Source organism: Rhinoderma darwinii, chromosome 3 (assembly GCF_050947455.1).
Source record: "Rhinoderma darwinii isolate aRhiDar2 chromosome 3, aRhiDar2.hap1, whole genome shotgun sequence".
Taxonomy (NCBI): domain Eukaryota; kingdom Metazoa; phylum Chordata; class Amphibia; order Anura; family Rhinodermatidae; genus Rhinoderma; species Rhinoderma darwinii.
In genome coordinates this window covers 186,296,588-186,314,906 of record NC_134689.1, presented here as the reverse complement: position 1 = coordinate 186,314,906, position 18,319 = coordinate 186,296,588, and the positions used below count along the sequence as shown (strand labels likewise).

General features: G+C 45.9%; 1 protein-coding gene across 1 annotated transcript in view; it reads left to right on the top strand.

Moving 5' to 3' along the window:
• The first annotated feature begins 1,310 nt into the window (after positions 1-1,310).
• The window catches only part of LOC142750401 (tetraspanin-12-like), a 31,900-nt gene continuing 14,891 nt past the window's right edge, over positions 1,311-18,319 (top strand). The window contains exons 1-2 of the mRNA XM_075859405.1: positions 1,311-1,409; positions 5,788-5,928. Of these exons, the coding sequence (XP_075715520.1) occupies positions 5,863-5,928 (66 nt within the window). The 5' untranslated portion in view covers positions 1,311-1,409; positions 5,788-5,862. The remainder of the gene's footprint in view (positions 1,410-5,787; positions 5,929-18,319) is intronic.

The following is an 18,319-nucleotide window of genomic DNA, read 5'->3' as shown; positions in this document are numbered from 1 at the left end:
ATGTTGTTGTTTTTATTATTATTTTACTGATTTATTTATAATGTTATTTATGTCTCCATACTGTTAGGCTCTGTTCACATCTGCGTTGGGGTCCCGTTCTGACGTTCCGTCTGAGCTTTCCATCAGAACGGGACCCTGAACAGACACAAACTTACACAGACGGAAAACAGAGGTTTCCATCACCATTGATTTCAATGGTGACAGATCCGGTGCCCATGGTTTCCGTTTGTCTCTGTTGTGCACCGGTCCCGTCGTTTTGCCTCTGGTTTCCGTTGGTGACAGTTTGTGTCTGTTCAGTGCCCGTTCCGACGGAAAGCTCCGACGAAACGTCAGAACGGGACCCCAACGCAGATGTGAACAAGGCCTTAGGGCCTGTTCACATCACCGTTCACTTTCTGTTCCGGGGTTCCGTCTGAGGTTTCCGTCGGGTGAACCCCTCAATGGAAAGTGAAACTGAAATCACAGCTTCCGTTTCAGTCACCATTGATATGAATGGTGATGGAAACATCGCTAATTGTTTCCGGCGTTCGTAACCATTCCGGCAGGTTTCCGTTTTAACGACGGAATCAATAGCGGAGTGCTACTGATTCCGTCGGAAAAACGGAAACCTGCCGGAATGGTGACGAACGGAAACCATTAGCGATGTTTGCGTCACCATTAATATCAATGGTGACTGAAACGGAAGCTGTGGTTTCAGTTTCACTTTCCGTTGAGGGGTTCACCCGACGGAAACCTCAGACGGAACCCCGGAACGGAAAGCCAACGGTGATGTGAACAGGCCCTTAGCTATTTTTTTCCTTTCTTATATTACAATGAACAGCTTATCACTAGAGGGGGGATGTTTTTTAAAAAATAAATAAAAGTGTGGTGTTGAGTTGACTAAGAAAAAACAATGCCAATGCCTCGGCAGTACTTTTAATAAATCTCTCTCAATCTTATGTAGTGTGTTTTTTGGACTGATGACTTCCTTATGTTATGTTTCTTATTAATTTCACAATCCTTTTACATTAATATCATCACCCAGGGAAGCCTCAGCACGATAGCACCGTGCACGAATTAATTTGCACACATTTAGAAAGCTATTCCTGTCAGTATTGTGAAACATGTGCACGCAGTAGTCGTGCTGTGGGGAAATGGTGCTGTGTCCAGTCAGAGGCTTGAGTTCTGGGGTGAGTTATTCCTAGATAACTATCAAATGTCCTCCCGGACCCGACAATGACTGCCGCGCATGCGCTGTGCACTCCTTCCCTCTGCTGCTCGGGACTTGGCAGAGTTTGGAGCAGCTGAGAGCTCAGCACAACACTGGGGGCTGCTCTGCTGTCTACAGGAAGAGACCCTGCACTTCACATGGTAGAGATGTGGCTCTCAGCACATGGCTCCTATGGCAGTGTCCTCAGCGCTCTTATAAGGTAATGCAAGAGGAGTTGTCACCATTGTATAGCACTGGACTGCAATGCTGTCATATTGGAGTACTCTGCCAGTCACTGCATGTACTACATAGTGGCTTGTATTCCTGCTGAGGCAGGCAGCAGAGTTACTAGCTAATGAATGAGTGCTCAGTACGGACTGTAGCAGTGTCTTCGCTTGTATTCCTGCTGAGGCAGGCAGCAGAGTTACTAGCTAATGAATGAGTGCTCAGTACGGACTGTAGCAGCGTCTTCGCTTGTATTCCTGCTGAGGCAGGCAGCAGAGTTACTAGCTAATGAATGAGTGCTCAGTACGGACTGTAGCAGCGTCTTCGCTTGTATTCCTGCTGAGGCAGGCAGCAGAGTTACTAGCTAATGAATGAGTGCTCAGTACGGACTGTAGCAGCGTCTTCGCTTGTATTCCTGCTGAGGCAGGCAGCAGAGTTACTAGCTAATGAATGAGTGCTCAGTACGGACTGTAGCAGTGTCTTCGCTTGTATTCTGACACACAGCTGCACAGACACAAATGGCTGCAGGTCACAGCCCTGGCTGAAGGATCCAGCATTCCTAAACTGTGCACAGCCCATCCATTCTCACATTCCCAGTACAGGGCTGGACTGTCACAGCAGACACTGCACAGGCAGCAGGGTAACATGGAGCGCACCTCCTGCTGACTCCACTGCTGCTCCCAGTCCAGGTAACTTTCCATATCCCTTGTCAGTGGGGATCATCTTCTGTGCGCTAACATTGTGGACTACTTAGTACTAGCCCTTGTCTGGAGTGTGGAGGATACTGGGGATCACTACCTGTCAGAAGCTGCATATACACTAGAAGCGGAAAGTACTTGTTCAGTTACTCTGACAAACTTTATAAGACAAGCCCGTCATTGCGCGAGTTGTTTATTTACGTTCTCAACTGCATAGAAGATTTGATCATCTATTAAGTTCTTTCATGTGCGACATATTTCTTATATATCATGAGACATTTTTCTACAAATATCATTGGAAAGAAAAAAAAAAAAAAAGAATAGAAGTCCAAGTCTTAGAAGCGTTAGTTTTTCCCGCATACTTTGTATGTACATGTCATGTAGTGCGCCCCTTTGATACGTGTACCGCAGCAGTTTGTTAATGTTTTCATTGTGAAAAACGACTTTTTGAATCATTTGATTTTTTTAGCTTTTTTGGGGTATATTTACACGTGGCAGATTTGTTGCATACATTTCTGCAACTGAAAATGAGTTTCATTCATCTAAATGGCGATGTTTCTGCAGCAAACCCAGAATTCTGCAAGTTCTTTTCCGATGAATGGGCATTTGAAGAAATCTCTGCAACAAATCTGACGTTTGTGAATTTAGCCTTATATTTTTTAAGCCGGCTTCACACTGGGGGGGGGGGGGGCACTTATCATTGAAAGGGGAGGATTGGTATAGAGAGGGTCTCGTGGAGAGACAATTTCAGATCTTCTGGTAGCAACGCTGGTTCTGACAACAGGCAGATGTCATACATTCCGTGTCAGTGAATGTCACCCATCTACTGCTTGCTTTTACTATTTCACGGCAATAAAGAAAATTGAATTTACATCTCTCTTTTGCTAAGGCTCTGTTCACATTCGCTTCGGAGGCTCCATTAGACGCCTTTGTTGCACTTCCGGTGAAAAAAAAAAAAAATGCAGGAAGAAATAGCGCAGCAAACTGAACTATTTCTCCCGGTAAAATGATGGACACTCTCACAGAAACCGTGAAGCAATGGCTCCGGCACTTCATATATACTGATTGACTGATTGATTGGTAGATAGATACAAAGTTTTTTTTCATTAGTACTAAGTGTGAAAAAGTTGACACCATGCTTTGTCAGTACATACATGCGTATATGACTGTATACCAATAGTATCCATATCTATAATGTCACATTCCCATAGGCTTCTTTTGTGCAAGGCTATGCCAAAAGTGTGACATTTGACAGGTGTGGATTCCTTTTTTTTTTGTATAGAATAACCGAGTGCGATGCTTTTCAGAAGCACATCTTATAAAAACATGGCTGCTTTCTGCCAAAAACAGCACCACACCTGTAAAATAGGTAGTATCTGATCCTTCTGCTCTGCTCCATTGAAGTTCATGGGGCTGAGCTGGAATACCGCACCTAATCCTGGATAACTCCTTTTTTAAGGTGCTTTTTAATTGTTTTCTTTATACCTCCGCTGTATTCCCCAATCGTGCTTATTTGTAGATTTTATATTCTCCTAGTGTCTGGAATTGCAGAAAGTTTTTATTAAGTTTCCTATTTGATTACGGTTAGTAAATATACAGACAAGACTAGATTTAAATATTAAATTAATCACAACTACTAGTGGAATGACCCATTATTATGAACGTATATTAGAACATTTGTAGATGGTTTTATTGCATGAGTTGATGCATCTACTTCCCATAAATAAATTCACAATCTATGAAATATTTTAATTGCAAATGAATCCTAATCTGATATTATGTATTTTATTCTATATATGAGCTATAAAGTTCTGCAGTTAGTTTTAGTATAATTGCCTGAAATTGTAATTTCCCTGGGCTATTTTATCTTTAGAGTGTGTGCGTGTGTGCGTGTGTGCGTGTGTGCGTGTGTGTGTGTGTGTGTGTGTGTATATATATATATCACAGTACACAAGAAAATGGCGACCGCACACTGTGAACACCAATGCCACCTAAGCCACTAAATATAAATAAATATGCATTACTGCTAAATTTACTTACAATAGGGAGGTTCTTAGCGCGCATTTTGATCAAATTGTGTGAGCCCACCTGCCACGACAAGACGACCTCTATAAAGTGGAAAGCTACGCTGCACATACACCAAAACTGGGACTAAACCTACATATTCTTGAGGATGGTAGGAACCAGCATTAAACTAATTTATTAAAATCACCCAGGGCAGAATGGGAGGAGTGCAAGATCAAAAATGGAGGCAGTATCTATATCTATATATACATTTTAATGTTTACCATTTGCATGTGTCACTGTGTGTGTGTATATATATACAATGAGATGTGCAGTCGCAGTAACTCTGTAGAGCAGAACATTTCTCTGGTAGTGAATCTCAGGCTGCCTCCAGTGAACTTTATCTTACATGAACTTCCTGTTAAACATAATGGTCCGGTGCAATGTTTTCTTATCACGTTCATATTACATTGCCTGCCTATGGAAAGATTTTAATAACGGCTGAAGTTTTGCAGCATTTCTTCCATATTGTCTAGTAATGTATGAAAAAATCTACACGACTAGACATCTGATAAGCAACAACACTCTTCATTGTTGCATTGTTTTATCCGTTACTCATAGTGTGATTAAAATGTTAAGAAATAATTCAAGATACGGCAGAGTCCTGTGCACAAAGCCTGTACGGCTCCTTAATCCAGAGCCCTACAGAATACCTCTGTACATATGGAGTCCGATGGAGCATGCCATGACCTTTTTGTGTACAGTATAGGCATATAGAGGTACAGTATACGGCTCATGCAGCTCTATTGTGGGCAATTACGGTTCTGTACAAAATGGAGCCATAATACCGCCGTGTGCATGAGCCCTAACAGGCTTAAAATCTGTATATGATCCTACATTTAATGCATAGTTGGCTGAATGTGTCGAATAGACTTCATGTGAACTAGGCCTTATATCTATCCAACACATGCGCCTATGTACACAAACAATTTATTTATTTTTTTCCTTTGGTCACATACCCATCTTATATTTAAAATTTGGACTACAGTAACCCCTAATCTTTCTAAGCATAGTTTGGTGATTTGACGTAGAAGGAATCTGGTAGTAAGAGAAATTCTTTTTCTTGCAGCTTCTCTTTTTAAAACTATTGGGTGTTTTCTCCATTGACATAATACAGACTGTAGTTTAGTTCACCTCTGCCATGCATGCTTGTCTTGGGATTGCTCCTACTTCTGAAGGAAGAGATTTCCATAATAACCCTATATCCGAGCATTACTGTTTATGCAGACTTTATTATGATCATAATATTATCATTCCTCATAAAATCCAGGTGAAAGTCAGAAAGTGAGTTTATTTGATTATCCTGCTTGTGTAATGAATGGATAAAATACTTACTTTCCTGATGTTTACCCCTTTTTTTTAAGTCCAGATCACTCTGCATATTAAATTATACACAAATATTCTTAATATTCCATATCATGTGTTCAGAAGGAAGTATACCAATAAGACCTATGTTGTCTGTCTGGAGTATGTAGTAGCATTATGTACTGTTATGAACAAAATGATCTTGTCCTTCATGTACCACAAGTCATAGTTCCAGCATTTAGTAGGGTTTACTTTTACTACAACTATTTGCAAGTTGATCTCTTTGCTCTTCTTTCCTTTTTGAAGTGCTCTGAATCTGCCGTAGTCCCTGGAGAGGATGAAGTGGTGAAAGGATGGGGCTTTCTCCTGCAGGATTGCACAATGGCCAGAGAGGACTCTGTGAAGTGCCTGCGCTGCCTGCTCTACGCCCTCAATTTGCTTTTCTGGGTGAGTCAAGAGGGCCAGGCAGTTCCAGCCTGTCAAGCAGGTGGCAATGCCTCGACTCGGGTTACAGCTGGCCAAGAGAGAAAGGGCACAGCTAAGCATTAGTTCATTTAGCAGGATTACTATGTATTTTCCAAAGATCTAAGCGTTGTCTTCTATTAGCTCCTTTGATCAACATACACTGCTGCCGCGTATGCCATCTCTCTTGCCAGCTTTTTTCTCCTTTATCAAAGGGAGAGGGTGATAAATAACTGCCCTGGAGTGTGTTTCTTTCATCGTGCTCCTAAATAGTCCCAGTAATATGCGCTATAGCCATTGCTAGAATTATTCATTAGTGTGAAATTAATATACAAGCCCTGGTCTGCATTCACTTGAAAATGACTTTCCATTGGCATGTAACATAGTGCAAGCCTGTGGTGGCTGCTGCTGATAGTGTATGCTGGTGTCTGTAGTACCAATAGAGCAGAGATAACTATGGATGACTCTTATGCTTCATTATTAAAACTATAAAGGGGTTGAAAAAAACAACCGCGTATAATAATAGATGACGAGTGACATCACGGTGCTCTGTTGTCCTCATCATCGTCTTTTATTGCTAGAAAACACTGGATCTTCACTGGATTAATGGTAGAAGGGTTTGTTTTTAGCTGATGCTTGTGCATTTCTTCTTATCTGGATTGTACTTGTTTAGCCCTGAACTTTTGAGGCCTATAATAATATATTTTTTTAGTCATTTTAATGTGGATTAATTACTATGTCGGGTGGTGTCACTCACTAAAGACAAAAAGGTAGCACTGGGAAAAGATGGCTGATTCTGTGGAATAACTTCCACAGAAGTTATTCATACACAGTTTACAAATTACTATCAAACGCTTGTATCCGGTACACAAGATGTATTTAAAGACCGTTCTGAGGAGGCCGCAGGGAAATTTTTACCAAATCGTTGGCATCTTGGTGCTTTTTTGCCGCTGAAGATCAACAAAAATAAATAAAATTGGTATACTCACTTTCCTAATTTTCTGCCACTCCCCTGGACCCCTGCCTGTGATTGGCTGCAGCGCTCGCTTGTCCACAGGGCACGTCATAGCTGGAGTCCAGGATACAGAGATTGGCAGAGGACCAGGCTAGCTTTACCAAGGGAGCGGCAGAAGACTGGGAAGGGGAGTATAGTATTTTTTTTATTTGAAACTACTTTTTATTTGTCCGCATCGGGAGCAAAATCCACAACAATTGGGTTTTGTTGTGGAATTTGACTATCCCATTGATCTGAATGGGGAAAATACGCAGCAGAAATTGTCACGGGCCTTACTAAAAATCTGCACTGCAGGTCATTTTCTGCGCAGAATATGTACACAGCGTGTGGATCAGATTTGTTCAAATCTAATCCACTTTGCTGCTACTATATTCCACTGTGGATTTTCTGTCCACAAAGCCAGATGGAAAAATTCACAGCATTTCTGCTATTTGTGTACATAGACTTCTACTGAGAGGCAGCCTATTAGGCTCTGCTTTAGACAGGGCCTAATAGGCTCAGATCCATGTCACACCTGGGAGCCTACATTAGGCCCTCAGCTGCCATTGCAACCCATTGGCACCCAGCAATCGCATAGTGGGGGCCTCGTTGGGGCTTCATTTAACTAGGGGGTTAAATGGCTTGGTTCAGAGTGAGCTCTTATACTGGCTGTTGCAGCAGGGTGTCAGCTGTATGTTACAGCTGGCATCCACTGCTGATGGCGCAAGTTCAGCCCCTAAGCCCGTGCCATCCCCGCACAGCATATTTACACCGCTGTGTGGGCACTACCTCTACGGCACAGTGTGGGTAGGGGTCACTTTTTTGAGTACTTTTATTAATAGATTTTTTTGCACTTTATACTTTTCAATACGAAAAAAAGGTTATTCGGTATAAATATGTAAAGATAGCAGGTTCAGCTCACCCATTTTGCATCTGTGCATAGCTTCAGTGGGACAACTGGTCTCAGCAGACTTGAAGAAAAAGAAGTATACATAGTGTTGTATGAGTGTGTATTTTTACAAAGTGTGGCATTTTATTATTTAGCTTGTGAACATGTCCGTTTGGATTATTCCTGTTTCAAGACAGTAGCTGAACATTGCAGTGAGATCTATAAATTGACTTAATGGGTTACTTGGCTGAATGTGCGGATAGCTTGTCCTCACAGGTTTACTGTCATTTTTACTTCTGTTTTGTTAGGATTCAGTTTCTGCTAGTTGACACGTATCCACTCTAGGAGCAAACCAGGAATGAGAGTAACAAGAGTAAATTTTCCATATAAAAATATTATTTATTTTGTTGATCCATCTAATAAAATTGGAAATAGGAAAACGCAATTCTGTTGCAGACCACTGATGTACTTTTGAGGGTATTACATGTTATATGCTGGCAAATAAAGATATCAGTCAGCCGGTTTATTAATGTAATAGTTTTATTTATATATATATATATATACACTATTTCTTAAAGTAAAACTGCAGAGTGTTGTGTTATCTATCACTATACATTTTAACCTCTTCCCCCAACACGGCGCTGTCGGGCAGGGGTTCCCGCAAAGCGCAGTACCATTACGTCGCATTGATAGTGCGGGCTCAGGAGCTGAGCCCGCACCATCACCGTTGGGTGCCCAATGTATGTTACAGCTGGCACCCTGATGTAACGACAAGGATCGGCCGATTAACCTCTCAGATGCTGCATTCAATAGAGATCGCAGCATCTGAGGGGTTTTTAGCCACCGGCACCCCAGCAATGTGATCCCTGGGTTGCCGATGGCTGCAATGGCAACCGGAGGCCTAATACTGGCCTCTCCGTCTGCAGCAACAGAAGCCTCCTATGCCCCGCTCGAAGGCGGCACCTAAAATGCTTGCGGTACCAATGGCAAGATGGCGCCGGCTCAGCTTCCGGCTCAGAAGCTGAGCCGGCGTCCTCAGCAGTAGGTGTCCACTGTATGTTACAATGGACACCCTTCTGCAACGGCAGGAACCAGAGCTAGCTCTGACCCCTGCCATTAACCCCTTAGATGCAGCGATCACTGCATCTTAGTGGTTTGTACCAAATCGACAGCCCTGCCATGCCGACTGCTACTATGGCAACAGGAGGCCTAACAATGGCCTCCTGCTCTGCCATTACGGAAGCCGATTAGGCTCCGCCCATAGACGGAGCCTGATCGGCTTGCTGTCCGTGAAAACTGACAGTTCTAATACTTTGCACTACATATATGTATTGTAGTGTATGTAGTGCAACATATTAAAACATCAATCAAACAGTTGGACCTTCATGTCCCCTAGTGGGACTAAAAAAAGTGTAAAATAAAAGTTGTAAAAAATAAAATAAAAGTTTCAAGTAATAAAATAAAACACAATCGCCCTTTGTCCCTTATCAAGTCCTTTTATTATTGAAAAGAATAAACCATAAATATTTGGTATTATCACGTCCGTAATGACCTGAACTATAAAAATATTAGGTTATTTATCCCGCACAGTGAACGCTGTAAAAAAATGTTTTTTGGTCACTTTGTCTTCCAAAAATGTAAATAAAAAGTGAGCAAAAAGTCGCATGTATCCAAAAATGGTACCTATAAAAACTATAGTTCGTCTCGCAAAAAACAAGCCCTTTCGGCGATGAAAAATGAAAAAGTTATGGCTCTTACAACATGGTGACAGAAAAAATACATACTTTTTACAAAAGTAATTTTATTGTGCAAAAAGTTGTAAAACACAAAAAAGTGCTATAAATTAGGTATTGCCAAAATCGTACTGACCCGCAAAATAAAGTTAACATGTAATTTATAACGCATGGTGAACGCTGTATAAAAAAACTATGCCAGAATTGCTGTTTTTCACCTTGCCTCCTTAAAAAAAAAAAGGTTAAAAAGTCACATGTAACCCAAAATGGTAACAATAATATCTACAGCTCGCCTGCAAAAAAACCACCCTCATACCCAGGGGCGTAACTAGGAAACACTGGGCCCCATAGCAAACTTTTGACTGGGGCCCCCCCTCCCCTGGGTGTCACACAACCCCCCCCCCCTTGTAGATAGTGCCTTTTTTACAGTCCCCCCTGTAGATAACGCCATACAGCGCCCCCCCTGTAGATAACGCCATATAGCCCCCCCTGTAGACTGTATGGCGTTATCTACAGAGGGGGACTGTATGGCGTTATCTACAGAGGGGGCTGTAGGGAACGCCATACAGCCCCCCCCTGTAGGGAACGCCATACAGCCCCCCCCTGTAGGGAACGCCTTACAGCGCCCCCCTGTAGGGAACGCCTTACAGCGCCCCCCTGTGGGGAACGCCATACAGCGCCCCCCTGTGGGGAACGCCATACAGCGCCCCCCTGTAGGGAACGCCATACAGCGCCCCCCTGTAGGGAACGCCATACAGCGCCCCCCTGTAGGGAACGCCATACAGCGCCCCCCTGTAGGGAACGCCATACAGCGCCCCCCCTGTAGGGAACGCCATACAGCCCCCCCCTGTAGGGAACGCCATACAGCCCCCCCCTGTAGGGAACGCCATACAGCCCCCCCTATAGGGAATGCCATACAGCCCCCCTATAGGGAACGCCATACAGCCCCCCCTATAGGGAACGCCATACAGCCCCCCCTGTAGGGAACGCCATACAGCGCCCCCCCTGTAGGGAACGCCATACAGCGCCCCCCCTGTAGGGAACGCCATACAGCGCCCCCCCTGTAGGGAACGCCATACAGCCCCCCCTGTAGGGAACGCCATACAGCCCCCCCCTGTAGGGAACGCCATACAGCGCCCCCCTGTAGGGAACGCCTTACAGCGCCCCCCTGTAGGGAACGCCATACAGCGCCCCCCTGTAGGGAACGCCATACAGCGCCCCCCCTGTAGGGAACGCCATACAGCGCCCCCTGTAGGGAACGCCATACAGCGCCCCCCCTGTAGGGAACGCCATACAGCGCCCCCCCCCTGCAGGGAACGCCATACAGCGCCCCCCCCCTGCAGGGAACGCCATACAGCGCCCCCCCCCTGCAGGGAACGCCATACAGCGCCCCCCCCCCTGCAGGGAACACCATACAGCGCCCCCCCTCCTGCAGGGAACGCCATACAGCGCCCCCCCCCCCTGCAGGGAACGCCATACAGCGCCCCCCCCCCCTGCAGGGAACGCCATACAGCGCCCCCCCCCCTGCAGGGAACGCCATACAGCGCCCCCCCCCTGCAGGGAACGCCATACAGCGCCCCCCCCCTGCAGGGAACGCCATACAGCGCCCCCCCCCTGCAGGGAACGCCATACAGCGCCCCCCCCCTGCAGGGAACGCCATACCAGCGCCCCCCCCTGCAGGGAACGCCATACCAGCGCCCCCCCCCCCTGCAGGGAACGCCATACCAGCGCCCCCCCCCTGCAGGAAAAGCCATACAGCGCCCCCCCCCTGCAGGAAACGCCATACAGCGCCCCCCCCCCTGCAGGAAACGCCATACAGCGTCCCGCCCCTGCAGGGAACGCCATACAGCGCCCCCCCCCCTGCAGGGAACGCCATACAGCGCCCCCCCCCCCTGCAGGGAACGCCATACAGCGCCCCCCCCCTGCAGGGAACGCCATACAGCGCCCCCCCCTGCAGGGAACGCCATACAGCGCCCCCCCCCCTGCAGGGAACGCCATACAGCGCCCCCCCCCTGCAGGGAACGCCATACAGCGCCCCCCCCCTGCAGGGAACGCCATACAGCGCCCCCCCCCTGCAGGGAACGCCACACAGCGCCCCCCCCTGCAGGGAACGCCACACAGCGCCCCCCCCTGCAGGGAACGCCACACAGCGCCCCCCCCTGCAGGGAACGCCACACAGCGCCCCCCCCTGCAGGGAACGCCACACAGCGCCCCCCCCCTGCAGGGAACGCCACACAGCGCCCCCCCCCCTGCAGGGAACGCCACACAGCGCCCCCCCCCCTGCAGGGAACGCCACACAGCGCCCCCCCCCCTGCAGGGAACGCCACACAGCGCCCCCCCCCCTGCAGGGAACGCCACACAGCGCCCCCCCCCCTGCAGGGAACGCCACACAGCGCCCCCCCCCCTGCAGGGAACGCCACACAGCGCCCCCCCCCTGCAGGGAACGCCACACAGCGCCCCCCCTGCAGGGAACGCCATACAGCGCCCCCCCTCCTGCAATGAACGCCATACAGCGCCCCCCCTCCTGCAATGAACGCCATACAGCGCCCCCCCCTGCAATGAACGCCATACAGCGCCCCCCCCTGCAGGGAACGCCATACAGTCCCCCCAAGTTCTCCATGACTAACCTCTGACTTCCGGCGTCTGTGTCGGCAGCTCAATAAAAATGAAAGGAGCGCTGGTCACGCATGCGCACAAGCGCGACCGGCGCTCCATTCATTTCTACGGAGCTGCCGACACAGACCCCGGAAGTCAGAGGTTTGTGATGGAGAACTTCAGGGGACTTTCAGTCCCCCGTTCTCCTTATCGCTGGCCAGCGATCACACATGTATCCCCTATCCTGTGGATAGGGGATACATGTCTTTTGTTTAATGGCAGAGCGGGGAGATACCTCCCTGCTCTGCCGTAGTGTTCAGTGGCGTCTCGCTGTAGCAGCCATAGCGGCTGCTAGCGGAGCCTCCGGCAATGGTGGGGGCCCGTGCTGGCGGGCGACACGGGCCCCCTCTAATGCCGCGGGCCCCGTAGCAGTCGCTACGGCTGCTACGGCGGTAGTTACGCCACTGCTCATACCACTAGGTCTATGAAAAAATAAAATAGGTTAAGGCTCCAATAAGTCAGGAAAGAAAAATAACACACATCTATGTATTATCTTACCCCATTATTATACCACCTGACTATGCCCCTGATATACTCTGCCCAGCTTACATTTGCTCCCACATTCTAAACTGAAATACCAGTAAAACTCCAAACAAAACTAATACTAAGCAAAATCCATACTCCAAAAGTCAAATGGCGCCCCCTCCCTTCTGAACCCTACAGCGTGCCCAAACATCAGTTCACTTCCACATATATGTCATCGCCAAACCAGGGAGAACCCTTTTAACAATTTTTGGGGTGCGTGTCTCCAGTGGCACAAGCTGGGCACGACATATTTGCCACTGAAATGGCATATCTAGGGAAAAATTGCCATTTTTACTTTGTACCATCCACACCCCTTAATAAATGCCATGTAGGGTGTAGTTTCCGAAATGGGGTCACTTCTCAGGGGTTTCTTTTATTATTTCACATCAGAGCCCTGCAATTGTGAACCAATACTTTGTAAATCGCCAAATTATGCCTCAATTTCGCATGGTAATCTAAGTCTAAAAAACTAAGGGCCACATGTAGGGTGTTTCTAAAACCGAGAAACACAGCATATTTATTAGAGAGCTGTCTTGTTATGGTAGCACAAGCTGGGCACCACATATTAGCATATCTATACAAGAAATCCCATTTCCACTGTTTTGGTCCCACAGAAGCTTTGCTAATGCGACATAGAGCCGAGAAACCAATCCAGCAAAATCTGCACTCCAAAAGCCAAATAGCGCGCCTTCCCTTCTCAGCTCTGCCGTGTGCCCAAACAGCAGTTTATGACCACATATGGGTATTTACATACTCTGGAGAAGTTGCTTTACAAATTTTGGGTAGCTTTTTCTTCTTTGATTTTTTTTTTTTTTTACCTAAAACGACATCTTATTGGAAAAATTGTAAAAAAAATTTGCACGTGCAAATTCTAATAAAATCTATGAAACACCTGTGGGTTCAAAATGCTCACTATACCCCTAGATGAATTCCTGGTGGGTGTAGTTTCAAAAATGGAGTCTTTTTGAGGTGTTTCCACTGTTTTGGTATCACAAGACTTATTCAAACCTGACATGGTGCCTAAAATATAATCTAATAAAAAGAAGGCCCCCAAATCCACTAGGTGCTCCTTTGCTTCTGAGTCCTGTGCTTCAGTACATTACCACACTAGGGCCACATGTGGGATATTTCCTAAAACTTCAGATGTGGGCTATAAACATTGAGTTGCGTTTCTCTTGTAAATCCTTGTGTATCAGAAAAAAAATAATTAAAAATGAATTTCTGCAAAAAAATGTAATTTGTAAATTTCACCTCTAATTTGCTTTAATTCTTGTGAAACGCCTAAAGGGTTAAGAAACTTTCAAAATTTTGTTTTGAATACTTTGAGGGGTTAAATTTTAAAATAGGGTGATTTTATGGGGGATTTCTAATATATAGGGCCCTCAAAACCACTTCAGAACTGAACAGGTCTATGAAACAATAGCCTTTTGAAATTTTCTTGAAGATTTGAGAAATTGCTGCTAAAGTTCTAAGCCTTTTAACATCCTAGAAAAATAAAAGGACGTTCAAAAAATGATGCAGACATAAAGTAGAGATGTGGGAAATGATAATTTTTGCACATTTTCTTTAAATTTTGGCGCCTCCCACAAATAAATATTGAATTTATTGACTACATTTTTTCACTAACACAAAGTCCAATATGTCACGAGAAAACCTTTTCAGAATCGCTTGGATAGGTAAAAGCATTCCAAAGTAATTACCACATAAAATTTGAAAAATATGGCTCTGTCAGGAAGGTCAAAAGTGGCGACAGCGGGAAGGGTTTAAATTGTAAGATACTTTGACTAAGGGTGCGTTCAGATATATCAGTTGTATCAGCATCAGTTTTTTTGTCTCAAGTGATTACAACTGATTAAAAATGTATCAGTTGCCATCAGGCTTTTTCACGATTTTTACTACAAAACCATTAGTTGTCACCAGGTTTTACCATCCGTTTTTAACATCCGTTTTTACCACAATGGTGTAATGAAGGTGTAGGGAGACGGACAGATGAGCCCTAATTTACCCGCCACTCAGTCCCTGCCTACTTGCACAGACCGTCCTAGGCGACGGCGTACAACTGGGCGACGGTCCCTATGCTTAATATGTGAACGACAAACAAAACAGACAAGGGAACACAGAAGCAAGGGAAGAGGGGCAGTTGCCCACGGAAACACCGTGAGCAACAGAGTAGGGAACGAGCCGAGTCAAACCTGGAGAGTACGTGGTAACAAAAGCAGAACAGGAGAATAGTCAGTCAAGCAGGGTCAATGTGAAGCAGAGGTCAATGGTATTAGCATGAACAGCAGAGCCAGGAAACACAAGAATCACAGGCAAAGGACTGACCACAAATTAAGGTATAAATAGACCAAGGGAGGGAGCTAGAACCGTCTGGCCAGGCTGTGATAGGTTCTCCCACTCCTCAGCCTACCAGCCTGAGTGGTAGCAGATCGAGTCACTCTATCAGACCTAGGGACAGATGCAGACTGATTAACCACGGGCGTCGACACAGAAGCTGTGTCTGGCAGATCCTTTACAAATGGTCTACAAAATGGTAGTCTAGGCTCTGAAAATGTGCCCCTGTATATAGTGCCACTCACCCCCTGTAGATAATACCGCAGTGCCCTCTGTAGATCGTGCCATCCGCCCTGTATATAGTGCCACACACCCCCTGTAGCTAATGCCACAGTGCCCTCTGTATATAGTGCCACACAACCGCTGTAGATAATGCAGCAGCGCCCTCTTTAGATCGTACCACACCACCCCTGTATATAGTGCCACACATGCCCCTGTAGATAATGCTGCAGTGTTCTCTGTATATAATGCCACAGTAGCCCCCTGTAGATAGTGTCACACAGCCCCACTTTAGATAGCACCACACACCGTCCCCTGTAGATCGTGCCACACACATGCCCCTGTAGATAATGCTGAAGTGCCCTCTGAATATGCCACAGTACCCCATGTGTATAATGCCACAGTACCCCCTGTAGATAATGTCACACAGCCCCCCTGTAAATAGCGCTACACAGCACCTCCTGTAGATGGCGCCACATGTAGATTGTGCCACATAGCGCCCCATGTAGATTGTACCACATAGTGCCCCCCCTGTAGATAGCGCCACCCTCACAGGGATGTCCGGGGTTATTCCCTGAACGGAATCCCTGGCCACAGCATCGCCGACGCTGTGTCGGGTAATTCCCTCATGGAGGACCCACTGACGTCACTGTCCATATATGGACGATGATTTCAAGGGCTTCCCCGAGCACAGTGCTTAAAGTAGCGATGTGCTCAGGGAATTCTCGGCGAGCGAAGGAGCTCCCTCTGCTTCTCAGCTCTGAACTCGTTCTGAAGCAGGGACCTGATCGTTCCCTTCTTCAGTATTAAGTTTAACTGTATCTGCGTCCTGAGGACGCAAACACAGTTGACGCGTGACATACCCGTGGCCGCACGGAGCAGCGGGACATCGCCCGGAATCCCAAACTGTCCCGCTGAATCCAGAGTGTAATTGTCAGGCGGAGCGGAATCCCCGGCAATGCTATGACCGGGGATTACGCTCCTAGCCCACATCCACCCACCAGGTACTGCCGGAAGGTGGATGTGGCAGTACCCGGCGTTCATCCTGCCACAATTAGAATAGGATACAGCGCCAGACCTCCCTGGAAGCCGGAAACCAAAAATGCTGCAGGTGACGTTTTTGGATCCGGCTCCCAGGGACGTACGGCGCCACAAATGTCCCCTGCGCCTGAACAGATACCATAGAAAGCTGTGGGATCCGTTCTAGCATCAGTTTGCCTCCGGCTTTTCTTCAACACGCCAGAGGTAAACTGAAGCGGACACCGGACATATGTGAACGGCCCCTAACATATTAAAGAATTGTATTATAAGTAATTTCCCAAGATATGAGTATTAAAGGGGCTGTCTCATCAAGACAACCACTGTCCATGCAACCTAATACCCACCAGAGCAGAGAGCTGCTATGGAAGAATCACTCTGGCAGAGTAGGCCCTGCAATATACTACATTTGAATGGGTTCCATGTTATGCTAGATGTACATTTATGGACTGTTGAATTCCGAGAACCTTTCACCTTGATAAGACAACCAATCAACAGGCCATTGTTTTGCCCACCCTGGAAACATTGCTCTGTGTTCAGTTTACTACTGCTTGCAGCACAAGTATTTTGGCTAAAAACTGTATATTAGGCAACTATTATTTTAACCAGAGCGCCTCGAAACTGGACGTACCCTTTAAAACCTCTGCTGTTTGTGTATTAAACACGGTGGTGTCTGTAAGATTGAGCACAGTGCCTTTGTCGTGATTAGAATAATAAGCACTCAGTGGCTTACCTGAAAATATTTTTCGTTGGGAAGATGGTTTTATAGATAGAATATTTGGAAGAAATGAAACAATGATGACTATACCAGTGGGACACCATTACCTTTGACCCTTTTAATTTCAACCACAAGTCAGGGCAGCCCGGTTCCCCTGATTGTTAGATAGTTGGAAGAGCGGAGAAAAGACTACCATGACTAGTCCGTAGCTATCATAAGGCAATGTATGTTTCTGTTTCAGATTGTTAGGGAGTGAAGGCTGCTTTATATGTATAGCAGAAACTGTGGAAACTCATAGAAGACTGCTCCCTACTCCCCCACACTGCCGCATTTATAGTCTGTGCTACAGCTGTATATTTTTTTTTTTACCAAACTTGAGCTAATTCCATTAGAAAAAAGTAAGAAAACCTTTCCTTTCCGATGTGACTCATCCAAGGCATATTTGCAGGTTTCTAAACTGTATTGCCTAAAGATCAATGGCAAATGTAATCATCCCTCTATAAACTGAAAATAGGAACACCGTTTTGCTGCTTATATCTAGAATTAATCTATAGTTGCAAAAAGAGCCTGTGAACCCTTTGGAATTATCTGGATTTCTACATTGATTACTAATAAAATGTGTTCTGATTATTTTCTAAGTCACACTTATAGACAAACACAATCTAACTAAACTAACACACAAACAGTTGTACTGTTTATGTCTTTTTTATTGAACATGTTGAGTAAACCTCCACAGTGCTATAGCAGCTATCCCCTCCACCAAACGTTTTCTTGTAGCTGCAGATAGATTTGCACAACGTTGAAGAGAAATTTTGGACCATTCCTCCCTGCAAATGTCTTGCAGTTCATCAATATTTCTGGGATGCACTGCCTTTTTCAGATCATTCTACATCATCTTGTAAGGGTTAAGGTCAGGACTCTAAATTGTCCATTCCAATAGGCCCTTCGGGAGTACAGCAGCCTCAAATCATGATGCTGCCTTCACTATGCTGTGTGCAGTGTTATTTTTCTCCAAACATAGCGTTGTGCATTTGTCCTTAAAGAGGCTCTGTCACCAAATTATCAAATCCCTATCTCCTATTGAATGTGATCGGCTCTGCAATGTAGATAACAGTAAAGTTTTTGTTTTTTTTTAAAAACGTTTATTTTTGCCCAAATTATGAGCAATTTTATATTTATGCAAGTTAGCTTTTCAATGGACAACTGGGCGTGTTTTCTCGTTTTACCAACTGGGCGTGTATTGTGTTTTTACCAACTGGGTGTTGTGAATA